General features: G+C 38.8%; 1 protein-coding gene across 13 annotated transcripts in view; it reads right to left on the bottom strand.

The window, feature by feature from the left end:
* The window catches only part of PARD3 (par-3 family cell polarity regulator), a 447,781-nt gene that overhangs the window by 173,419 nt on the left and 248,544 nt on the right, over nucleotides 1-25,818 (bottom strand). For 9 of the 13 annotated variants that reach the window (XM_059840275.1, XM_059840315.1, XM_059840296.1 and 6 more), the window contains 5 exons: nucleotides 23,704-23,843; nucleotides 22,071-22,199; nucleotides 18,195-18,233; nucleotides 5,306-5,494; nucleotides 4,669-4,839 (listed from right to left, as the gene is read on the bottom strand). In XM_059840275.1, the coding sequence (XP_059696258.1) occupies nucleotides 4,669-4,839; nucleotides 5,306-5,494; nucleotides 18,195-18,233; nucleotides 22,071-22,199; nucleotides 23,704-23,843 (668 nt within the window). The remainder of the gene's footprint in view (nucleotides 1-4,668; nucleotides 4,840-5,305; nucleotides 5,495-18,194; nucleotides 18,234-22,070; nucleotides 22,200-23,703; nucleotides 23,844-25,818) is intronic. The other 4 variants (XM_059840289.1, XM_059840350.1, XM_059840336.1 and 1 more) reach the window with 1 other exon arrangement.

Below are 25,818 nucleotides of genomic sequence, written 5' to 3'. Positions count from 1 at the left end.
AGCACAAGGAACTCCACTGTTTCTCCTAAAATCTGAGCAATTTAAAAAATTTCAAGGCTGAGTTAAAGATCTAAAAAGCTGATGGCGGCCTCTTTTGAAAAATGAGGTGTTAAAAACTGGCCATATAAGAATATCGAGTCAATATTATTGTTATTCTCTCCATTTTTCCCCACTGTTTTTACAGCTTTGGAAATGTGTCTTAAAGACTCTCTCCATGCTTATGTAGGAAACTTGATGAGTTAACAAGCAAGGCTGGAAGGTGAAAACACAGAACAGAACAGAATGCTTAACTTTATTTAAATGGGGGGCAAGGGAACCTCAGATATAGCCAAATCCCAAAATAAATATTTTTGTTACACTAATCTAACCATGTCCATCAAATATTCAGTGTGTGATTTTGTCTGGAGTGGCTGAGATATTAAATGCAGTTTTGCAAGGTTTGTAGTAGTGCAGCTTGCAGAAGTCTACATTGCTGTACTCTGTATAGACATAATGCAAACAGGAGAAAAACTCAGATGCACAGCTTTGGCTTAGAGTTCATTCATAGCTAACACTCCATGCTTATATCAATATTTACTACAAGACAATTCCCTTGAAAACCTAGATGGATTACACACTATCTTTTGGTGAGTCAATGAAAATTCTTCCTACAGGCAAATCTTCAGCAAAACCACAGCAGCACAAAATCTTTTTTTACCTTCTGGGAAGTCTCTGGTCTCTTTTGACTCTAGAGTTATGGAAGGGCTGATGATATAAATGATCTCCTCCCTGCCTCTCTGAAGCAAGATAATACTCTTATGGTGTTTATGTACATTTACATTGTTACTACAATTGCTCTGAAGGCTTAGTTTACAACATGAGAACTTGTGAAGCTGTTTGAGAATAATGATGGCATGGGAAAGGAGTATCCAAGGTCACTTCACAAAGTTTTGAAACAGCTTCATGTTCAAGAAGCCAAAGAAAACTCTCTGACAAAGACAGTGCCTCTGCAGCAGATCAGGAGTAACTGTTCTGCCTCTCTCAACCCAGGACAACAGAGGTTCTGTTACTCACATCTAGACAGCAAACAAAAAAAAAGTACACAAAAATCTAGTGTAAATTGAAACATGCAGAAACACCAATCTGCGGAATCGTGCTGCAAAATAAATTCTTCCTTCTCAGCAATTCTGAGGGCTGATTATGAGAATTGACATTAAAACTAAAAGAACAGTTTCATACCACTAACTGCCTTAAAAATCCAATTCAAACTCAGTTTTACCGAAGAAAGAAGCAGACTGTGTAGTCTATCTCAAAGGAAGTCTGTTTGACTTTGCAAATGCAAAACAATTGCTGGACTTGAAGGCATGGGAAAAAAAGGCTTGGGGTTTTACTGTTCTTTTTGCTGTTATTTTGTTGTGGGATGTTTTATCATCCAGAGAGCAACTCCTTTTATCATCCAGATGTTTAGCACAATTATTTCTGCACTGGCATTATCACCCCTTGCACAGATTTCTTTTGAGACACCTGTGGGTGCTCCATGGTGTGGCAGGGAATCAGCCAAGACCTGACCTCACAGAACACTGGAACAGAGCACAGTGAACACGGCTCTTGGTGACACACAAAAGGAAATAACACCAAACCAGCTCAACTTAACTGTAGTTCAGACCAAAAAGAAACAAAGCTATGTTTTTGTCTACAAAGTGGGCACATACAATGCCGAATCAACAAAGGAAAGAAATCAGTTGAACTGGATATTTTTATCTGCTGGTTTTTTATGGTGACTCCTTTGAAGAACAAAAAGAGGGAGAAGAGCATAGAAAACACTGGGAAATACTTTCTCAAAAGTTGAACATTTCTTTTTATATTTAATTAAACCAGTAAACCCACCTTGCTGAGGAGCCGGGGGCATTTAGCCTGGAGTAAAGGGAAGGCAAAGGAGAGACCTTTTGGTCTCTACAACTGCCTAAAAGGAGGATTTAGACAGGTGAGGGTTGGTGCTTTCTCCCAGGTAAAAAGTGATAGGACAAGAGGAAACAGTCACCAGTTGTGCCAGGGAAGACTTAGACTGGATATTAACGAAAATATTTCATGAAAAGTAGATTAAAGCTTTGGAACAGGATGCTCAGGGAAGCGGCTGAGTCACCATCCCTGCAGTCTTTAAAACATGTGTAGATGTGGCACTTGGCAATACGGTTTAGGGGTGGACTTGGCAGTGCTGGGTTAATGGTTGGAGTCAATAGTGTTTAATCTAAAATGATTCTGTGTTTCTATGGTGATAAAAGGTGGGAGTTATTAAGATAAGGGTGTGCCCTTTTTATGCTTCCAATCTGCAAGCTCCTGAATTTGCCACCAGTCAAATGTCATTTCGTTTTGTGTTCCAATACTAAAAATCTTTCCTGGTGGTTGTTACTGGAATGTTCCAAGGGGAAAATTTGTATACCAGGATGTCTATGTAATCTGTGTTGCTAAATGAAGAATAATATAGCCAAGACAAGGCCAGCCACTGAGGCAGTGCTGTCTCCAGCCAGCTCTCAGGCCCCACAGCCACTGCTGAAGGACTGAGCTGACTGAATACCATACTCATAGATGGTATTCCTGCAACATTCAGAAATAACATTATCACAGCTTATCAGTGCTACGTCAGCTTAATAATATCTAAAGCTTAAATTGGTCACATTCTTGAAAGAGGATATAGGGTTTAATTGCAAAATACCAAGAAAAAAAGCTCTTTGCTTTTCATTTCATTGAAGTCTGGGCATTGCAAGACTTCCAGAAAAGTGACTTTTCTTGCATATTGCCAGCTCAGCAGGTAAACAGCTTTATATCCATGCAAGTCATCCTTTCATCATATTAAAATATGCAAACAGTATTGACATTGTATTTCCTTTGGATAAGTGTGATAAAAGCAATAATTCCTAGGAAAAATTACTTTAAAAAATTACTTTGTAGAGATGATTACCACAGCAATAGTGACATATAAATGCTTTCCTAATCATTATAGCTGATCTTGCCAGCTTCTTAAAGAGTTGGGAAAATGCACACAAAAATGTAAAAGAGGCCCAGAAAGACAGGGCCTATCCTGCCCTTGTGCAGGTACATTTCAGTGTACCTAAACCTTTTTCCACAATCAGTTATTTTATCTTGAAGCACATACATTGCAGTCAGCTGTGCTGCTTTTGGCACCTGATTGCTGCAAAATAAATTGTACTAAATATCAAGCAGATATAGGGGACCATAGGGGACTCTTGAATGAGTAAAAATTGTGCTGGACACTCAAGGAGAAATGTCTTTGTTTCATGACTGCTGGATTACCTCCCTTGTGTTTACAAACACAGTCTGGATTCATTCAATCTAGAAGACTTTCACTAGGAGAAAAGGGATCATCTTCGACATCCTTTTAGAAAAAAAATATTAAACACAGAAATAGTCTAAAATATTTCACCCTTTTTATGTAGTAATATGTAGTAGCATCTACAAATTGGAAATTGGGTGAAAATAAGGAAAAGTCTCCAAAGGGCAGTCTGAATTAGGCCTAGATAAGGAACATCAGCACATACAAAAAGGTCAGAATGCCTTCAACACTAAGCAAGACACGCTTGCAGCAATCCAAGCTGGCTTTCTAGCAGTGTGCACATATAAACATGCATATGTACAAAAACTTTGTATAAGCAGTTAATCAAGAGGAGCTTAACAATTTCAAAAAGCCTAGTGTCTTTTTCAGACATGATTTTATAGTACACCATGGACTGATTATTTCTGAAGGTTAGATTTATGCATTAAAAAGTAAACCATTCTTCTTTCCCCTAGGCAGGAGCAGTGATACTAAACCAATTTGTGCACATCGTTTTGAAGCATGATGATCAAGAAATAACATTTCTGATAAGACCTTACTATTTTAGCAAGAATGAAAGAATTGACTTTTAGATTTCTAAAGAAGAGATGCTTTTCTGACATGCCATTCAGCTGTATCCTATTTAACTCAGTCCTTTCCTCAATATGTTCTGAAGTCTAATTCAGTCCTCACCAACATCTACAGTCCTTCTCATTATATGTCCATATATTCCTAGTATATAGCATTACTTACATTAAATAGAAGATAAACTATTAGAAATTATGAATATATTTCAAAACATCAACACATTAATATTGCACTAGCGAAGACAAAAGTCGCAAACCATCAGAAGAATCACCACTTCACCCTGAATTCAGTAGCTCAACCTCCCCCACAACTAAGGCCAAGACAAAGTTTTGTAGAATCTATACGTGAAACTTTTGTTTAGATAAAATATAATAATGAAATATAAGAGCTCTACTCTTAATTAAAAACACTGGAAGTGACAAAGAAACAAGTCAGTTAACACAAAGTCTATAAATGAAAGACCTAACAGACCTCCATAAAAAACTCTGCTGAAAAAAAATCACGTAAACAGTGAGATCCAATTACAAAATCAATATAGTTTTATTCAGTGTTTCCTGTTTTTCATTGACAAAAATTCTCGAAAGAAAAACTTTATTGATCAGTAATAACGTTAGCATGTCTAACACTGAAATTCAGATAATTCTGTAGTTCTCTCTTTCTTTAGCTTCTCAGATATTATTTCTCAAGTCCCAGAGGAAACATGACATCTCCTGTAAACACAAATACCTCAGAAGTGAAAATTGCCAATCCCGATATCAAAAGCTTATTACCTCATTGCATTTACTTATTCGCCTTGCCACAATAAGCTGAATCATTCCTCGTTTGTTCCCTTCAGTGGACATGGACCTCCTTAAGGTTTCCATAGCATCTTGATTTGTTTTGCCCAATAATGATTCTCCATTAACTGCTATTAGTTGATCATTCACTCGAAGCCTGCCATCCTGGAAAAGTAAAAATTATAGCTAGTTACATAAAACACACACAAAGGAAGCTTTGTCTACTGGAGAGAATAAAAAAAAACAAATCAAAAGAAAAATATTCAACCAACTATACTTAGTCCTAAGGATTTATGGCGAAATGAACACTGCAATAATAGCTTCCATTGCAGCCACTATAGGAAATGTCTATTCCAATTACAGATTTGCACTGAAAGCTATTATCATAATCTGTCTGCTCAAACAGCATACTAATGGAACTGTACCAGAGGTGGCTCGTTCCTTCCCAAATCTGTTAGGGCTGTTTAAATCCTGGGACGTGCAAACAAGCGAGTAGAAATCGAAATGTTACCTCTGACGGTACAACTGGTGAACACTAGAGAGCTCATTCTTCTACAATCTATGGATATTTTCAAAATAACTTTTTATAGAAAACCAAAGAAGACCAAAGTACATAGATATTCCCTCTTACCTTGGATGCTGCTCCACCGTTAATAATGGACTTGACGAAGATTCCTAAGTCGGCATGGTTTTCTTTTGACCGGTTACCTTTGACACTCACGCCAAGCCCAGCTGACCCAGAGTCATTCAGTGGAACTTCAAAAGTGAGGAATTCCCTGGTGCCATCAGGTGTGAGAACAAGCTCCTCTTCTTCTGCTTTCTGTTGGAGAGATTAGCATGGGATTATAGAATAGCATTTCTCTGGGAATTCTCTTCCCCCTACAGATATTAGTATTCAAAACTCTCTGCTTTTTACTACAATGCCACAATATTTTCCACAGTAATTATGTGAAGAAATGTGCAGAAATAGTGTATTTTCAATCACCTCCAGCTGACGCCTTGGTTCAGAAATATCTTAAATAAGTGCTCCTCTCTCTAGTAAAGTAATTGCATCACATGTCATTACTGAATCTGCCATCAATACTACTCACATATAAGCTGCTATTTCATTAGCCAAAAGAGAGCCTTATAAGAAATATTTTCCTACTTGCATACCTACAGAATTTTGAAAGTACCATCATCATCTATGGAGCTTTGCAGACTTAGGGAGAAACTAAGTGCAAGAAAATTAAATTCAAAAATTACTTGTTCACCTCATTTTATTTAAAACTATCTGTGCTAGGAAAAAACAGAAAACTACACAGCTGAGATCTGCAAAAGCACATCTTTCTGGTGTTGCCAGGTTTATCATCAAATCCAGCTCTGAGTGCCAATTTTCCTGTTTTTCCCAGCTCTGCCCCTCACCTCTGTCCTCTTACCCACCCCTCTGGATCTTTGCTGTCCTCAACACCCACTTCTAGCCTGGCTGAGAAAATCTCAGCTTTTAACCACCACGAATTACAGCCACAGGCCTGCCACAGCTGCCAGCAAGGAGCTGCTCAGTGACACCTTTCCATGCATCCCAAAGCCATACAAGCACAGGTGACTGGCCTCACGCTTCACCTCCTGCCAAATGCAGGGTGGCAACAGGCTGGGACCAGAGACCTTGCAGTGTCCCCACAGAGCAGTGACACTCTTGGGGCAGCAGCATGAGCACAACACCCAGGAAGGAAAGTGGCCATGCCCTGAGGACCATGTCCAAGAGACTTCTGCCAAAGGGAGGAATGGGAGGGACGGGCTGTTCACCAGCCCTATCTCTTACAGTAGATGCTGTTCACTTGTTTCCAATCCTCTTTCAAACCTAACACAGTTATAACCACTTTTGGTTATAACTTTATCAATTAACAAAAAAAGTCATGCCCTTAAAGACACGATTCTCTGCTTGTGAACCCAATTGTGCTGGGGTTTTTTTCACCCACATGAAGGAGAAAGAGAACATAGAGCAGAAGGTGCACGCTAATGTCCAGCATCAGCAGGTCTTCTTTGGAAGAATTAATGTGGCCAAATTTTCATAATCTTAGCGACATGTCACCTCTGCTTCTGACATTGATTTTATACCAACTTTTCCCATATCACTGATCTATTTGCAAAGCTCACTCATATGAGTGAGAACACGTATGAGAAGTTAACGTGTGCCTGCTGAGCTGTCCCTGGTTCTTAAGACTTGAGGAAATGCAAACACAGCCTATGGCAAAGATAGATGTGAAAGCCATGTGGAGTACAGCAGACTGAGATGATCAATTTGGGCACAAGCATGCTAGTTGTGTCACCATTGACCTAGAAATGCAGTGCAAAAATGTCACATGGGAAGGCAATCAGACTGCTGAGAGAGCCGCGACAGCTGAGGGAAGAAAAACAGGAGTTTTATCTTTTCCCACTTGTTAAAAGCGTGAACATTCATGTGTTCACCAGCCCTTCTCTTTGCACTAGATTCCTTTTGCTTATAACTAAGCACAATGGTTCATCAAAAAACCCAAAAAAACCCCCCATAACAATGAAAAAATTAAAATACCCCTATCAACGTGCCATAGCTAGGCTGGCTTGCTTGTGAATCCCGCTATTCAAACACATCTCTTGGCCACACAAACAGCATGACCAATGCTAGCTGTGAGGAATGGAAAGGTGAATTGTGACTATTGAAAAACACTCTATCTACAACATGTTTCCCAAATTATGGGAAAATTACCACCCTAATTTTCCTGCTTGTTTCACAGAAGCACTAGCTCCAGCATACATTTGAATGCAGATTTTGTCAAATGGCTGCAGAATAAAACAATCTGAGACAGATGCATGTTACCTTATATTTTCTGTAACATTGTTCACTTCCATATTCCTTAATAAACAGTAGTAGGAATAAAGCTTGTGAGCCAAAGAGAAATAAAGCAAAGGTAGGATGTGCGGCTTATCCAAGAAAGCAGATAAGCTTACTGAAATTTTGTTTACTACTGTTAAAATAAATTCAGAATCAATTTCCCTCTTCCTGCAGTATTTTCTAATCTTTAAACAATCCACCAAAACTTCAGGCAAAGCAGTCTCCAGGCCTGTCAGGTGCATTTCTATATGACAAAGGGTCAATTGGAGTGAGCATCTCACAAGCATCCCCAAAGACCTGGCTAATGGCCTCTACCCTACTTCTCTTCAGTGAGACCAAAGAGCTGCATTATCAGTTCAGCATTGCTTTAATGTGAGGCTTATGCTTGCTTGTTTCCTGCAATCTTGAATAAGGAAATAAGGCAATATAATGCTACAGACACCTGAGTGTGCAGCTGAAATGTGAGGCCAAAACCTGAAACAAACTACTCTGAAGCAGCTGTACATGAGTGAGCAGATCATGCTCATGAAAAAATGAGAAACAGCAGCCTCAGCACTGCATCAGAAGTACTGAAAGCATGAGAAAATTGCTCAACTCACCCAAGGAAGAAAATTACCATTACTAGGCTACAGCGAAATTTCTTTAGGGACTTCATAGGGTATCTACAGTTTTTCCCACCTAAGCACACTTGTTTTACCACCATATCTGTGTCTGGAATTTTAGGGACATAAGAAGCCTTTTGCCCTCCAGACTCTGTGTGACATCTGTATCATATGTTTGAATGTAAAGCAAAAAAAAAAAAAAAAAAAAAGTAGAACAAACATGAAAAATGTGGCTTTCAATAAACACTGAACTATTAACTTTCAAGTGCTATGGATATGAAAGTAGCAAATTTAACAGTTGTGCCACACCATGGTATCATAGAAGGTCTTATTGAATATAACTTCCATATGATATATTCAATATAACTTCATAATATAAACCTTGGAGCAGTACCACATAGTGACAAGGAACCTCTAAGCATGTCATAAAGGAGCCAGCCACAGAGAAATGGGCAGGAAGATTTTTAGCCTGCTAGTATAATATTTTGAACCAAAGTTATAAAGACAAAAACAAAACAAATAAGCCCCAGCAAAATCTCATAATGGCTGAATCCTTTGTTCTCCAAAGCCCTTTAGAGAACAGAAACATTACATGTACAACAACTCTCCCCAATCAATATAAAAACAGCTATTATAAAAGAGTAAAATTTGCACAGAAATTGTGTTGAACATTAAGTATTTAAATCTAATTAATCACAGAAATTCCCTAATACATCCATGAGACAGCATAAAAATGCACAAAAAATCTAAAATGCAGCACTAAACATTTTCAGCTGAGAACACAGTCACTTCTTAATTGCAGTAGCTTCCATTTGATCTTGATACTCTCTAAATTACAGCTTCACTATGTCAATCAAACACCTCAACACTATTTTCATGATTAGTTGATCTGTAGGAGAAATTTATTCCGTCATATATTTTGACAGGCCAGCAGTAAACATGCAAGCAAAATTATGTACTGGGAACCCTGAACAACAAAATTCAACTCCCTTAAGATTGTTCACACACAATGTCCAAAACAATTAACAGCAGAACAATATTCTGTTCAGACAGAGGCTGCTGAGGAAAAGGTCATCTGAAATGACTTCAATTGGATGAATGAAGCTGCTCAAGTATGTAATTTATAATAAAAATTTGACTGGTGATAAAATATGTAGGTGACTTTTTTGGCTTCAAAATCATATTTAGCATCAATTTCAGATAAATAAACTTATCTCAAATGTCTAAACGACATTTGAGATCAGTTTTTCACTTTTTATATACAACATAAACATATTGTAAATTTAAAGATAAACTTCCTGACTAGAGCAAACTTATGGCAGTGTTTTGATATATACAGAGATTTTAACAAGCCATAAGATAAACCACGGCAGGGGGGGGAATTGTTTTTCTCTTCTACATAACATTATCCTCTATCTAAGTTCTGATCTGATCATGAAATCAGATTTAATTTTATAAACAACATTAAAATAGACTTCAATAGTTAGAGTGCCATTAGTTTTCTCATCATGCTAGTAACAGCCTCTAGTCCTCTTTATCCTTTTATCACAGAATTACAGAATATGTTGAGTTGGAAGGAACCCTGAAAGATCGTTAAGTCGAAGTCCTGGCCCTGTACAGGACACCCCAAGAGTCACAGCCTGTGCCCAAGGGCATTGTCCAAACGCTTCTGGAACTCTGTCAAGCCCGGTGCTGAGACCACTGCCCTGCAGAGCCTGTTCCAGTGCTCAATCATCCTCTGAGTGAAGAACCTTTTCCTAATACCCAGCCTAAACCTCCCCAGACACAACTTAAGGCCATTCCCTTGGGTCCTGTCACAGATCACTAGAGAGACGAGATCAGTGCCTGCCCCTGCCCTTCCCCTCAGGAGGATGCTGAAGATCACAATGAGATCTCCTCTTCTCCAGGCCGAACAGACCAAGTGACCTCAGCTGCTCCTCACACAGCTTCCCCTCAAGGCTCTTCACCATCCTCGTTGCCCTCCTTTGGACACTCTCTAATAGCTTCAGAACCTTCTTATCCTGCAGTGCCCAAAACTTCACACAATTTCCAAGGTGAGGCCACACCAGTGAGGAGCAGAGTGGGAAAATCACCTCTCTCGAGCAGCTGGGGGTTTGTGTTTCACACACTATTGTTTGGGACTTCTCCCTCTGCAGGACCTCACCAGGGTTCAGCTGGTGAATAAGCAGCATGAGATGGGTGAAAACAGAAACTGAGCAGCAAAGGAAACCTTCCTCCCACCTAATGGGGGAAGCAATTTTCAGTCAAGTTAGGACAGGTTTCCTAAGTGACTCACTGCTGCTACAAGTCTGGCAGCATTCTCTGCAGTGAAGTTCATTCTCTTGCAAGCTTAGACCTGCTGCCTTCTCAGCAGTTATTCAGTCACTGAAACTTGTCTGCACATTACTCTGTGACAAAAATGTGCTCCTGTTCCCTTTTACAGAGCAATCAATAAAGCTCTGCATCTCCAGTTATATAAACACGTGTGCCTGAAAACTTTCACAAAGCTCTTGAATGCACACATATATGCATGTACACATACAACACAGCCTTATATGTGTATACCTATACACCACAATGACATTCATATGATTAATTACCTATAGCACAAACACTACCTAACAGCTTGAGTGACCCCATTCACTATTCAATTTACCTGTCCCAAGTTCTCTTGTGTCCAGCCTTCTAACATTACAGCCCTGTTAGCCACTGTTTAAATATTTTGTTCATCTATCAACCTTTTGTGTCACAAATGTGTCTTCTCTCTTACAATTTACCCAGATGGAAAACCTGAAGTTCTCAAAAGATGAGTTTGGTGGATGTGAGAGATCTCTAGGAAGTGTAGGTTGTAAAACTACAGGAAATTTCAAAATCCCAACTTTAGTCATTGGGTTCCAATAATGGGGAATTCTGACCTAACATAATAGCTTTTTCCAAGATATTTTCAGTCTTTAGAAGATTTTAATAGAACATTCATTATTTAATTATTTCTAATAAGGTACCCACAATACTAAGGAATCATCAGCCCTATAGTTTGGGAAACCAATAAAACTTGTCTCTGTGTTATTGTAACATAATAGAATGCAGCAGGATATATGCAAGAGAGGAGATTTCACTTAGCTGTTGTGCAAAGACATTCTTAACTTCAGGGGTGACTCAAACTGTTTTGTCCTTCAAGTTGTGGGTGACAGTGCTGCCTTATCAGGCCACCCTCTAAACTGAGGTACACAAAAAAATGATGACTCACTCTCATCCTATGCCATACAAATGTCGAACACACGAAACAAACAGCATTAAGGAAACAAAAAAGCTTCTTTGGTCAACAACTGTTTGGTGGGGAGTGACGTTTAGTACTTATAAAAATGTAATGTATTACTGCTGGAGGTACTGAAAACAGCAATGTAGGTGGCCTCAAACACACCTCCCCAACAGCAGCTGAGGGACCTCCTTGGGAGGTGTAACTGAGAGCTGGTGCACCCCACCATGGGTAGGCATTAAAGTAGAATATAACTAGAGCAACTCCATCAGCAGAGAAAATCCTGCCTACTGATCCAGTAGTGGCACGCACACTCCAACCCAGCTTTCACCTGAAATACAAGGCCATTTATCTTTTTTTTTTTTTTTTTTTTTAATCAAACAGTGGTGTTGCATTATAGGTTTTGAGGACCTAAGAGTCTACTTACCTGGTTATAAAATTATACAGGGCTTAAGCCAACTAAACAACCAGAATTCTTATGCTTGCTTTCTTTTTCTATCTCTTCCTAGACTAAGAATTTTAATATTTGTCATATGTTAGATAAACACTAATGAATCTTATTTGCTCATATACAGAGACTCATTAGTCATATTAGTAAAGTTAATATGTCACATCTGGCAAAGATTGCATTCATTCAAATCAAACAGCAGCTGCTAAATATCAAAAACTAGATCTGAATTCTGAGATTTTATGGGAAATGTGCTCTGCTTTATTCTTAATCCCATCAAGGAAGACTTTTTTGTGTATTAGACGTGGATTACCTTTAGTAAGTATTTATAGGCAAAAATGCTAGCTCATGAAAGTACTGTAAAACAGCCCCTCTGCATTTCCTGTTATGTCCATTTTAAGGATTTAATTTAATATCAAAAAAGATGGTCCACATGCAAAAATAATTTCAGTTTAAAGGTTTGGATGGATTAAGATATGATTTAGAAAAAAAATTAAATGCTTTTCCAAAGCACAAAAATTCTAGCATGTGATTTTCATTTAGAATAGAAATCAAAGCTCTGCAAAAGCCCATGTTTAAGTACATCCACATGTTTGTTACTTCTCCCTTTAACAAGTCCATTGCTTGACTTTACTTACATTACTCTCCTGAATGCCGAGACCCTGATCTGGGCTGTCATAGAAACTGGTTTAATCAAATGAGATTCTACATTTCAAAAATTGATCACACCATTAAAATTACATTCTGTTGGTTCTTAATCTCAGAACTTCTCACAGGGAGCAGTCTGTTGCAGGTACCATAATCACAGTACTTTATTCAGGCTGACATACTCTGTTCAAAACTGCTGCTCTATTCAAACTTTGTGTTCCTGCAGTATATCCTGAAACAAAAACATGTGATTGTAATGCCAACCCCGTTTCTTTACACTTTGCTTATCCTAGAGAAGTGAAAAACCAAGGGATTAGGTACACAGTAGGTGTCTGTGCTGCCAAAGAAGCCTATAAAGCTACAGCTCTCTGCACTATCCCTCTTCAAGAAAAACTTCAATGCCCAACACACTAATGACAGAGCTCCCTAAAAATCCTTGTACTTCTCTCACTGGCCTACTGGATTTACAAGACCTGAAAGACTAAAGAAAGAAACAGTATCTGGAAAAGACAGACAGGAAAAACAAGTTGTAAAAGAAATAATGCTCATGTATAAATCCATGGCAAGAAACACATTCCTCGTGAAGTAATGCCAGTATGGAGCACCTCAGAGGGATCTGTCTCTCACTCCTATTTCTGCTGCAAACTTCCAGGCAACCATGGCAAACCATTTCACCTCACTATTTTCCCTGCATTTAATATCAAGGGAGAATCAACACCAAGAGTCTAAAGGCAATGATGCAGTAAAAAAAGGTTTGCTCCAAATCAACAAGTTTGTACACATGGGCGTGGCTTCTAGATGATTCTGCAATGGGGGCACTAAGACAGCCCTGGCACAGTGGAGGGACACGTATGTTGTCTTAGATGAAGCCGGGAATTTTCCAGCAAGTGTCTTCAATGCCAGTGTTCCAAAGGCAGCCACAGCTCCCTATGGTACTGCACAAAGCCAGTTTAAATGTGCCACACCACATCCCAGGTAAATCACCAGCAGCTAACAGTCAAAACTGAGCCTGAGGGTCAGTTCTAAGTATTGCATTATGCAGAAGTTTATGTGGCTTATCACTGAACATTCCAGGAAATTCAGACTGGTCAGAAAGCACTCATGATCACAGCCACTTAACTGTTATATTAATTATTCACCAGGAATTAATGTCTTATCTCGAGTCATAAATGTGCCAGAACATGCTATTTAATACTGAAGTATCTCCTATGGTAAAAGATTGAAACCACAACAGTACCTTTCATAAATCACATATTCACTACCTATTTCTTTCACATGGGCAGTGATCTAAAACTTGATTAAAATTATTAGCTGAAACCACTCAAAATTGCAGTAAAAATGCTTTTAAAACATTGTAATCACCCTTGTGCCTTACACCATTAGAAGATAAAAAGGTACAAAAATATATCTGCAGCATTCCTAAGCACCATGGAGGAAATAACAGCATCAGCTTAATCATCAGTCAGACACATCCTCTTTCAATAAAATCATTCTGTACCTATTGATAACAGCACTGCTGGTGGTATAGTCTGACATTAGTCCATCTGTGAATCTATGATCTTGGCTCAATGTTCAGACATTTGGATCACCAAGCTGAAGGTCTATATGGGTGCTAAATAGGAAGTGGTGAGAATTTATTACAGCTTTTCAAAAGTATCTCTGGATGCATCCCCAGTGACTAGATATCTTGAAGTAATACAAGCAGCTTCTGAGCAAAAGACAAACACACGTGCACTTTGAACACATCCTCTTAAAGCTCAACACTGACTGCTATTTTTCCATAATAATTTTCTACCTAATAATCAATACAAATCATGTATTTCTAGGCATTTGCTAGTATTGCCTCTCATACTGGCAATATGAAAACTTATCAGCAAAAAGCATACAGAAGTAACTATTCATAATTCTTACAAAATGCCTCTGACCAGTATCACCCCTTTCCTACAGACAATGAACTCTTGCAAAAAAAGGGTAGCTAGCTAATTTACTCAGAATCACACATAGAAGAATATGGCAAGAACAGCAATTGGATCTGAAAAAACACAGTGATCAAAATGAAATTTAGGTAATAACTGGAATATCAAATGTTTGAGTTCAGAAGAAAATAAAAAGCAATCCCACATGCAATTTATATCAGTGCTGCTAATCATTTATATATTGTTCCAACACACCAACCACTCTTGTTATGTCACTGTTACGAATCCTGCACTCACTTAAATTCATAACATTCTGCTCACTTACAGCAATTTGACAGAAAAACAAATGAGAACAGAAGACTGAAGCTTTTCCATGTTTCTGAGTGCAACAATCATGAAATGAAATCCTGAATTCTAACTCTGAATTTCTTCTTATCAATAGACAACACTCCTTAGAAAATACTTACTCATATGATAATTATTATTTTTCTAGCATTATGCTTACAGGAAAGTTAACTTGCTGGTTCTGAATTCAGAAAACTAACAGTGAATGACAATTGTAAAAGCAAAACATTACTGAAATACTATCAACCTTCAAAGAGTATGAGGAAAAATTAATTGGCAGATGTTTTACATAGCATAATTAACAGTTCATTTCAATGCACTGTAACAGGATTAAGATAATTATGCTTAGAAACAGAAATGTAATAATGATAAATTACCAGTTTTTTCATATTACAGGCAATCTCCTACATTCCAAATAATCACCCTGTTTAGCAATAGGTGCATCTGTTCCATGCTGTCATCAGCTATACAAATGGCACAAACTCGTGGCTGGGTGAAACAACCTTTCAACCAAGATCCAGGAGATTTCCTCATTCCATGAGGAAGCAGAGCGATGGCTCTGTTCATAAGCAAAGCAGAAGGTGAAAACCCCAGTCCTGTTTTCACCAGGGCACAGTTACTGACTGGATAGAGGCTGGGGCTGCAACAGCAATTTGCATTTCTAATGTAAAACTGGAAAGCAGAGCTTAAATTGTGTGAGCCTCTCAATTTACAAAATCATCTTATATGGAAGTTTAGGATTGAGAATCTGTATTCTGTGATGGTGCATAAAAAAACTGCATTCATATGTGTTCTTATATGAGTTGTAAGGAATAACTCTGTCAAGGATTTCAGGCCACAAATTAGGAAAAAAATTACCTTCAAGATTTTCTTTCATTACCTCTCTGAGGACTAACTACTGCATCCAAGTGCCACAATATTCATGCAAACCATTTCAAAGGAACAGTTACATGAAGGCAACCCCTGAGTAAAGAATGCTAAGTTAGGCTTGATATTTTGCAATTTTATTTCAGGCCTTCTACTTTCAAGGGAGTTTCTTTTCTTTTCTTATCTTTTTTTTTTTTTTTTAATTTCAAAGGTACATTTTCCTTCTATTTCTCCACAAAGACATAATAACAACAACAACAAAAAAAACCCCCACAACCATTTTGCCTTTAAATGAAAAACAGACTTGCATTCCACCTCTCTCATTTCTGTAGCTTCACTGCCTTCATCATGCTCTTTTGTTGGTTTTGGTTTTTTTTTGCTTTGCTTTTGACTATCAAGTCCTTGACACTTAGAGACTAAAACTTCACTACTAACAGCACAAAGATCAGAGAAGGCACAGAAATAGAAATTGTGAGATTAGAAATCTCAAAGACCTGAAAAGTAGACAGAGGAGAAATAAATAGGCATTGAAGCAGAACCAAGGAGAATAAAGGAAAGCAAAGAGAAATACTTTCAAAAATAATAATAAAGAATGTGTGACTGTATCATTAAACTGCAGCTCAGGAAAATTAGGTCTGTAAAATTGAAGTATCACACTTATCCAAAGCTCAGTAGATTGGAGCAAGGGACATAAGTGCAAAAGCATTGTGCATTACAAATACCCACCAAAACCTTTCACAATTAGTCCCTTTCTTTATTCACATCCTGGAGTCGGTAAACATAAAGAGACCTGGTGTTCCTAGTATCAATCAGAGCTGTTCTGAGCCTTTAAATAAATAACAGAAAATCCCAATGCATAAAGAATAAAAAACCCAAGACATTAGGCAATTTTTTTTGTATTGATCAGGTTTCTAGCTTCATTCCTTCAGTAACCATATGTTACTCAGTCTTCATATGTTTTCCAATTCACTTCCATATTTTCAAGCCTTGCTAGAGCTTTCTAGCCGTTTTTTTTTTTTTCAGAAATTCCTAGCTACTCATACCTCCCTGTTCCTCCTGCATAATCTCCTGATTAACAAGCATTTTTTACACCACATCTAAAGAGAAGAAATAGGAGATACCTATTTTATTTTGCTCTTTCCTTAGATGAAGTTAGTGTTGGTTCCAAGAATGCCAAAGAAGGGGTTTCACCATGGAATTTGCTACAAAACATTAACTTTGCAGCAGATGAGAAAGTGATTTCTATAAACACCTTGTAGGCAATCTGCTTTATCTTAATGAGCTTTTGGGGTGGAATTTCAACTTCTAAAACCAGGATAATTTTATAAGGCTGCACCCACAAATTATGGTATTCAATTCTCAATGATATTCAATTACAGATAGAAATACTATCCTGGGCTTTGATCTTTGATCTTCTTCCATATCAGCAGTACATGGTAAGAAACTATCAAAATAAAAACACGTCCTCTAATGAGATGCAGTAAAGAGATACTGCAAGGCATATCTGAAACAGTGGTACACCCACAGTTTTGCAGAGCCCTTAAGCAGATGATTTTCAGAGAGAAGGACACTAAAAGCCAGAAGGATAGAAGTGAATATTGGCAACTTTTAACTCAAATTTCCATTTTTACAGTTACATTCCATTGGCCTGAAAAATTAATAATATCAACCAACATACCCTTGATTATCTCACTGAGTTGGCTCTTATGTCTTTACCTAGTCCTGACTTTCTTTTTATTCCAGATACCATCTTGCCATTGTTGGTGAGACATTCTGAATTATCTAGACAAGCTCTTTTTCAGCAGCCTAACTCATTTCAAATCCCAACATGAATCTTCTCAATTTCTCCATAAGCTAATTTATGATCTAATTTTAAAATAGGCACCTAACTGAATGGAGTTTCTTGAAGTATGTTTTGAACTAAGATCCAGCATATCTTTAAGGTAATATATTATTGTTCTATTCTATGTTGGTATTTCATAAAATACACCTTTTATTTTAGACAAATTTGTTAGCTGTATTAATATACTGTACATTGGACTGATTATTTTCCCTTGACTGAAATGAGATATATTCACATTACACAACCTCAATCTAGAGCCTCACTGGAATACCACACACAGAACTGGTGCTGCCTTCAAAAGGTTGAACTTAATACTACTTCCATATAGTTTGTTAAAAATAACTAACAATGGCTTGCTATGAGGATACAATTAAGACTTAAATCCTAGTTGACTAATTTCTGTGTTTGTATCTCAGATTTCTGTCATATAATCCTGATTTAAACAATTAGCTTCAATATGTAACCCAAGCTAAAGTCTACTTTTATCATTTAACTTTCAGCCTTTGGCTGTATATAAGAGATGTAATTTCAAATAGCACTTGAACATATGCAGTAAGAGAATTGTGTACAATTTTCAAACAGTATTTGAAATTACATTAGAAATGCATTTAAAATGTAAAGCTACAGAGAGCCATCTACAGCATATAAGGTGAAAGAAGGATCTGCAAAACTTTGATGGAGAAGTGCCATATCAATTTAAAAACATTTGGGAGTCTTCCAGTATGGAAAAGACAAAGCTCTTACCGTTTCCTTTGGAATTTGTGACTGGCTTTGTTCTGCATTCTAAAGGAAGTAAAAAAAATAAATAAGAACACAACTACATATGACACATACTATCTATCAGCAAGGGGATAAACAAAGAGCTCTAATTCTGAAGTGAAGTGGTAACAAAAAATGAAGGGTGCTCATCACACCCCTGACTGAAATTTATATAAACAACCACTACATGAGAAGTGAACAGAAATAATTCCAAAGTCCTTATGGTACATGCACCTGACTCTCCCTGGCTATGAGGGTGTCACTGTCTGGCCAAGGAAGAACCACAACTGCCTTCACCATTTACTGGTTGGTGGAATGTTCTCACTCAGGGAAGCTTCCCCCTGGCTTTTCCCTGCTATTTTGAAGTTTTCAGAGAATGACATCAGCAGTCCAGATGAACCCTTCCAACCATTTTTTTAAAAATACACTCTCATTAGCAAGGAATTCCCCTTTTGAGCACACTTGGATGAGCTAGGACTGCAACTCTGCATATCCCAGGCCAGGAGGATGCATTCAGTTCACCAGAGAAGGGACCCTCCTGTACTTTCCATTCCTCACCTGTGTCTCAGGGCACATAAGGCAAACACACATTATCAGAAAATGCATCCCACAACAATTCTGGAAACACATGTAAGGAACTATGGCTCTTCCAAGCCCACACCCACCTAGATTAAAACCCATTTGAGAACTCAGGAGACATCTTAGTGCTGGCTGGCTGATCACTTTTGGGCTAACCAGCTATTTCTTTCCATTCTGCTGGGCCCTAATGAAATGCCAGGTAGGGTTTACTGGACATTTTTGTTTTAGGCTGTTTTGCAGGAGATCCAAATGATAAAGCACAAAAATGTAGTGGCAAAGCAGTAACTCAAACATCCAGTAAGCTTCAACCTGAAGCCAACAATCAGTAAGAAAAAAATGAAGACAGCTGCAAGGAAAATGTAAAGGTCCCACGTGTACCAATGGGCATCTCGATCCTTAGGGTACTGGAGACTGATGCTGCCAGCCAGTATCTGCTGGCACTGAGAATATAGCTCAAAAGCTAAATAGCCTAAGTCAGTCCTTCAGAGGATTCACACAGTCAGTAGCAGCTCTAAGCAAATTCTTCACAAGTTATGTGAGGTAACCACAGAGCTCCAGGAGCTCTACTTAACCAGAATAATCCTCAGCCCTTTTGTAACAAGAGGGGGCAGGGAGGGAAGGCTGTTAAGAGATGATGTGTCTCTAGCTCATGTCAGTGTGGACAAGCCCTAATACCTATCTGGCATAAGGTAACTGTGGAAGTAAAATGCCCAGTATTCTGGAGAAACATGGTCATTCTTCCAGATCTCACAAATTACAAAATCTGACTTCGGCCAACTTGATTTTTTTTCCCTGCTTCCACATTTTCCTCATTTTTATGCTCTGCTGCACTGGATCATCACACACACATACCTGACCTGACCCACACAAGTTTCAGAGATCCCATACCAACCTAAGTTGGCTCAGTTTAACAATCCCCTAAGTTTTAGCTAAAATTACACATTATCATAGTAACAGCAATGTTAAACTCCTTAACTTTCCTAAAGTTTATTATCTTCATTTTACTTAAAATGAAACCCTAAGTTGTTTAATTTTTTTTCAGAAGTCATTCAAGCCATAACCCAAAACATAAAACATAAAATCTAAACAACTCTTTTATTGGGGATACTATCTATAGAAATGTTGGCAAATATAAAATGTTTTTAATATTGAGTGTTCTCAGTAAGCAACAGCAAGTCCTGCCCTTAATAAGATGGATAACATCAAATAACATGATTTCTACATATGGTTTTTGAGACACATCTCATTCAGTTAATATTTTAAAGCACACAAATGTAGAAAATATGAGAGAAATAGGGAAAGCATGCAAAGACAAATTGTTCCTAAGTGGCCAGAGAAGGTCTGCATCTGAAAAAGATGAATAGACCTGATTTCAGCTCATTCTCCTTCCTACTTAAAAGTTAATGTTATTTCTTTTTTTCTTGGCTTTTTTGTTTGTTTATTTTTTATTTGTTTTGGTTTTTTGTTTCTCAATAAGCCAGTGAAAGTCAGTGAGAGGAGCTGGTTGAAAAGACTTAATTTATTTTTTTTTAAGGATTATTTCTTACCAGAGCAGAAAGAACATCATTTATGATGACTTTTAGTTCACCACCTTCCCCAGCAATTCTGCTCCTGCTCTTTGACAGCAGTCAGCAGTGCATACCTAAGAGTTCCTCATGACAGAATGCAAACCAACAAATCCTTATGCAACAGAGGATCATCACACACATGTACTGTCAGATCCTCACAATAGCACTTGTTCAACTGGAGCTGCAGAAAAACACACCAGCTCAGATCTGATCTCATTACACAGTGCAAAGCCCACCTGCTACCTGAACAGCCACAGCAAGGTCTGGCTTCCCTACACTGGACTTTGCCAAAGTACTTGAGACTGTTCCCTGAGCCACAGCAGGGAGGCTGCTGAGCTTGGACTCCTTCAAAGGGGCTGACTTGCTGTTATTTTAAAACTAGATAATGCATTGCTATTAAATCTCTGCATTACTTACACCATATATTTATTTACAATTATTTAGACAAAATCTCATGTCAAATTATGCATCAAAACTTCCTCATTTTACCACAGAAATAATATACACAAAATTAAGATATTTTCTTACTTCTAAGTTTATTTAGAAATCTCAAAAAGCATTTTCATTCACCTTTATGAAAGATAGCAGTGCCATGAAAATTGTACCACAGGAACCTCTAAACAGATTGCTTTCACTGTTACAGTGATAAGGTAGGGTGTAATAGGATTTCAATTTTTTATTTCTCTTCACTTTATGACAGCTTTCACTTCAGCACTTGAAGGCATGTTCCAAGAATTTTAAGGTAAAAGTTGGTTCATTTGCAACCTTCCCTGCCACTTGGACTTCCTAGGTTTATTGGCAGTTTTGAAAAGTAAAAGGCTAATGTTTAGTGTCTTGAAATGGACAAACAAAAATTCATTTTCTTTGCATTCAAAATAAAACAAATCCAATAGAAAAATGAAGTTATTAATTCATCATACTTATACTTGTCTATCTTCTCACAATAATGCAGCCAAGTAAGTTATTTTAGAGTTGTATATGGTTACAATAATACAAATAATAAATAAATTCAGCAGTTTAATTGAGTACAGAACAAAGTGAGACTGCTACTATTCAGAGTCCACCTTTTCATAACAGAAGCTATCTTGAGTAATTATCAGAGAAATATCAATATACACTATGCAAGTGGAGCAGGTACAGTAAGAAACATAATTTTATTCCTATTTAATGTAAATTCCTTAGAAACATCTTCTGAATTGCCCTGCTAAATTAATAACTGCAGGGTTTCCATTCCACAGAGATTGCATTTATATTCAAAAAAGGCTACTACTTCCTATATTTTCCACTTTTTGATAGAAAAGTATTTACATATCTTATTTTGGCATAATACTATATGTTGGAGAACATATTAGTGAGCAGGTAGTGGGACAAATGGCAGGCTTTCAAACACAGATTTGTCCTTATGAAAGATATGAAATAATCTACTTGTCTGCATGCATCCAAATAAAGTCTGTGCAATAGCTTCTCCTATAATAAACATTTTCACTCCAAATAAAGCTCTCACTTATACATTATCAACAAATACCTAATTCCAACAGCAGATCTTGAAGAAAATAAAAAACATGCATGTAAAATGTTCTAAATAAAGCAAAATAGCTTTTTTTTCCTTTTTCTTATATTCAGTGCTGGCAGTGCATGTTTACTTAGAGGAGACAAGATCAAATCACTTGCTCACACTCATCTAAATCTCTTAGCTGCTCTCTATTTTACGCACCAGTTCCCTTGGATGGAATGTTTCTTCCTGTCGAAAAATCAAAAGGGCAACGGTTCCTCCCATCTTGGTACTTCGCAGCAAGGACACAACTTCTTCTTGAGTTTTGCCTGTCAAATCAACTCCATTTACCTGCAACAAAGGAAATGTGAGACATCAGTAAGACTCCAAAACAGGGAAACCAGCAGAGACTACAGCAAAAAGTCATGTGAATCGTATGGGACAGTATTAAAAAACTCTCACAGGAGCAATCTGCTTATTAGCCCACATCCCAGCTTTCATTTAATAGAACTAATTAAATGGTCATCCTTGCCATACAAATACAAATAACAAGCAGACATTAACAGTTCCCTCCTTTTCAGCAGCTACAGTGTAGTCCAGTACACACTAAAGCCAACTAATTCCATTTACTAGCATTTCTTAAGAGAACCTCTGCATAAATATCTTTTGGCAAAATCAACATATGATCCCAAACTGGTCCTGTTTCCACATGTCTTGGTATTATACATACCTTCCAAATATATTTAGCCCAACAAATTGTGAAAAAGTAGAAAGTAATTCTTTCCCTTTATGACCTCGGGGTTGCTACTCTTGCCCCTGTTCAGTGGTCCAATCCCTTGGCCTCCACATGCCACTGATCAGGACAGGCAGGTATGGAATACCTGAAGGATTTCCCACTGTACAAGCTAACTTCAGTAAGGGAGAAGCCAGAGAAAGATCCAATAATCTCAGGCTTGCCTGCTCAGAAACATTTTGGAAATGAAGGCAAAACAACTAACAGTGTTAAGCAAGGGAGCATGGTGCTCCGAAGTCTGCAAACCATCCTTTTCCTTCCCCTCATGAGAGAGCACAGCTCACAGAGCTGAGATGCCAGAGCTGTCATCTTAAAAGTGTCTCAGTCCCCTTCTACCCAAGTCATCTGGGTTACCTTGAATTACAGTAATTACAGGGGGCTATCCTCCAGCAACAATTCAAGCTGACTTGGCCAATTTTGCAGTAAAGTGAAGTTGGAGCCCTGAGAGGCAGTTACAGACTCAGCTGTACCTCCGGTGTCATTTGGCTTAGGGACAGTAATGAAGAGCTGTGGGTGGTAACATATCACTCCAGCTAGATTTGCTGAAAGCTCTCTGTGGTGCACCTATCTAAGAGAAATTTAGTTCCCTTGAGGACATCCTTACTTCAGGAGGGAAGTGGCCTTGATTCTCTCTAGGACTCCCCTCCTTTTATGTCTCTTTCAGTTAATCCACTAAACCTTTTCAGGGTATTGCCTCCCATCCTTGGCAATATCTTCAATAATTTCTGGTCTGTCACTCCATGCTGATTTAATTCTACTTACTAAGTAACAATCCCTTTGCTTCAATATATTCCTAAACAGCAACACAAGACTATGACACCATATTCACATAAGGACATGTAAACTTATGTTTTTGTAGTATGTCTGGGTCCAGCTCTTCAAACAGTTATGTACTGAAAATGCCCAGCAACTTGATCTCTTACCTAAAAAAATAAAGCCAAAAACAGGAAAAAGAGGGAAAAAAATCTCCTGTAACATAAAATACTATAAAAGCCTCTGGAAGTGATATAGTGTGTGGGCTCATGCCAAAACACAGACAAGGAACATGTAATATTTCCTCACCTCAATTAATCGGTCTCCAGCTTTTAATCTCCCATCTTGAATAGCTGCACCTCTCGGAAGGATGTTTTTCACATAAATTGGAGCAGAGCCACCAATTGGGACATCTCTTGAAGTAATGCTAAATCCCAAGCCTTCTGTACCTGCATAAAGAATGTACATTACCAGTTAAAATGCACATTTTATATTACATATTATTTTTACCAAGCAGAATGTATGTATACCTCACTGATACAATCCATGAAAATACATATAAGATGCAAGAATTACTTCATGACAAAAAAAAGAAAACAAAATATCTACAAGAAAGCTGTAGCTGAAACACTGAGTCTGGGCACAGGTGGCTCAGCAGGCACTCCCTGCAACTTGCTGTTCTGATGACTTCCAAGTCATTGCCATATTTCTGAATTTCTATTTCAGATGAGCTGAATGACAAGGAATCAGAACAAAGCATATCTGATATCCTATCACTGTCTTCCCCCTTGTCAATCTGGATCTCAGCAATGATCCTTCCTTTTTCCTTTGCAGCTCTCTCAACGGTGACAGGCAGCCAATGCTGCTGGGCATGGGGCTCTGTCAGCTCACTTGTGGGCACTGGCAGTGTGTCTCACTTGTGGACACTGGCAGTGTGTCTCACTTGTGGACACTGGCAGATGACAGTACTGGAGCTCAGTGGCCTCATTTCTCCTGCTCTGGGGACCTCAGGCTGTTTTCAGTCAACAGCTTCTCTGCCCCCAGGCTTAACCTCTTAAGCTCTTGTTGGGTTCTACCCCACTGTCTGTCATGCAGGCAGGGAGCAAACCCAGGCTGCCACTTCTGAGGTCCTGCACTACATCCAGGTGACTGACTATACTTGGCCAAGACAGACTGAAGCAAAACAGAGGCACTTAAAATGACCTGGAGAAACCCAGGGCGGGGGTCCAGTCAATACAGCAAATGAGACCTGTCTGTATTTCAGAGAAATTAGGTATGCCATCAGTTCCGGGATTCACAAGCTGAGGACAAACAGAAGCCATTCCCACCACACAGAAAGCTCTTTTGTGATCCTCTCTTAGATACAATCTATGCAATGTTACCAACAACCCCTGAAACTCTACAAAAACCTGCTACTGCCCCCCTCAACATTACACATCAAGTCTATTAGGACACTTAATGAAGCATGAAAATACCTGGCCATCCAGTGCAGAGCCCCCCAGCACAGCATCAGCACCCACAGCTTGCATTTGAAACTTCTCAGAGGCTGTCAAGGCACCTTGCTGGGCACACACAGGCCCAACCTACATTTAAGCTGACCTACAATGGCCACCTGCAGTTAGGACTCAGCAGTATCAGGTAGGTCCCTAAAATCTAACACAGCATGCACCTTTGTAAAATGCCATGGGGACAGAAACCAAACTTTTATGAAACAAGTCACCAGCTATGAGCCCTGGGAAGCTTAACACAAACTGTGTTAAAGACACACAACTGCTGAGCCATTTGAGGTGTTAATGTATTTAAGAAGGAAAAAAAACAACCCTGCAACAGCAGCCAGAAAGATGAGTGAGCAAAAGAGCTCTGCAAATCCCAAGTCAGTGCAGAAGAAAAGGGAAGAGGTGCTCCAGCTGCTGGAGCAGAGATTTCCCTGCAGCCCACAGAGAAGAAGATGGAGAGGCATGTCCCCCTGCAGTCCATGTAGGTCCATGGTGGAGCAGAGATCCACCTGCAGCCTGTGGAGGTCTCCACACCAGAGCAGAGATGCCCAAAGGAGGCTGTTCCCTATGGGAAGCCTGCAATAGAGAAGGCTCCTGGCAGGGATCTGTGGCCCCACGGAGAGGAGCCCATGCTGGAGCAGGGCTGCTGGTGGGATCTGTGACCCTGTGGGGGACTGACAGTGGAGCAGCCCATTCCTGAACAACTGACCCCATGGAATGGACCCACACTGAAACAGATCCTGGAGACCTGCAGCCTGTGGGTAAGGTTCACCTTGGAAGAACTGTCTCCCATAGGAAGGACCCCACTCTGGAGCAACGCAAGATTGTGAGGAGACCTCCCTCTGAGGAAAAAGGAGTGGCAGAGAAAACCTGCAATGAACTGACTGCAGCCCCCATTCCCCATCCCTGTGCACTGCTGGGAGGAGGA

The sequence above is a fragment of the Haemorhous mexicanus genome, chromosome 1 (genome assembly GCF_027477595.1).
Source record: "Haemorhous mexicanus isolate bHaeMex1 chromosome 1, bHaeMex1.pri, whole genome shotgun sequence".
Taxonomy (NCBI): Eukaryota; Metazoa; Chordata; class Aves; order Passeriformes; family Fringillidae; genus Haemorhous; species Haemorhous mexicanus.
This window is presented reverse-complemented; position numbering and strand designations above follow the sequence as displayed.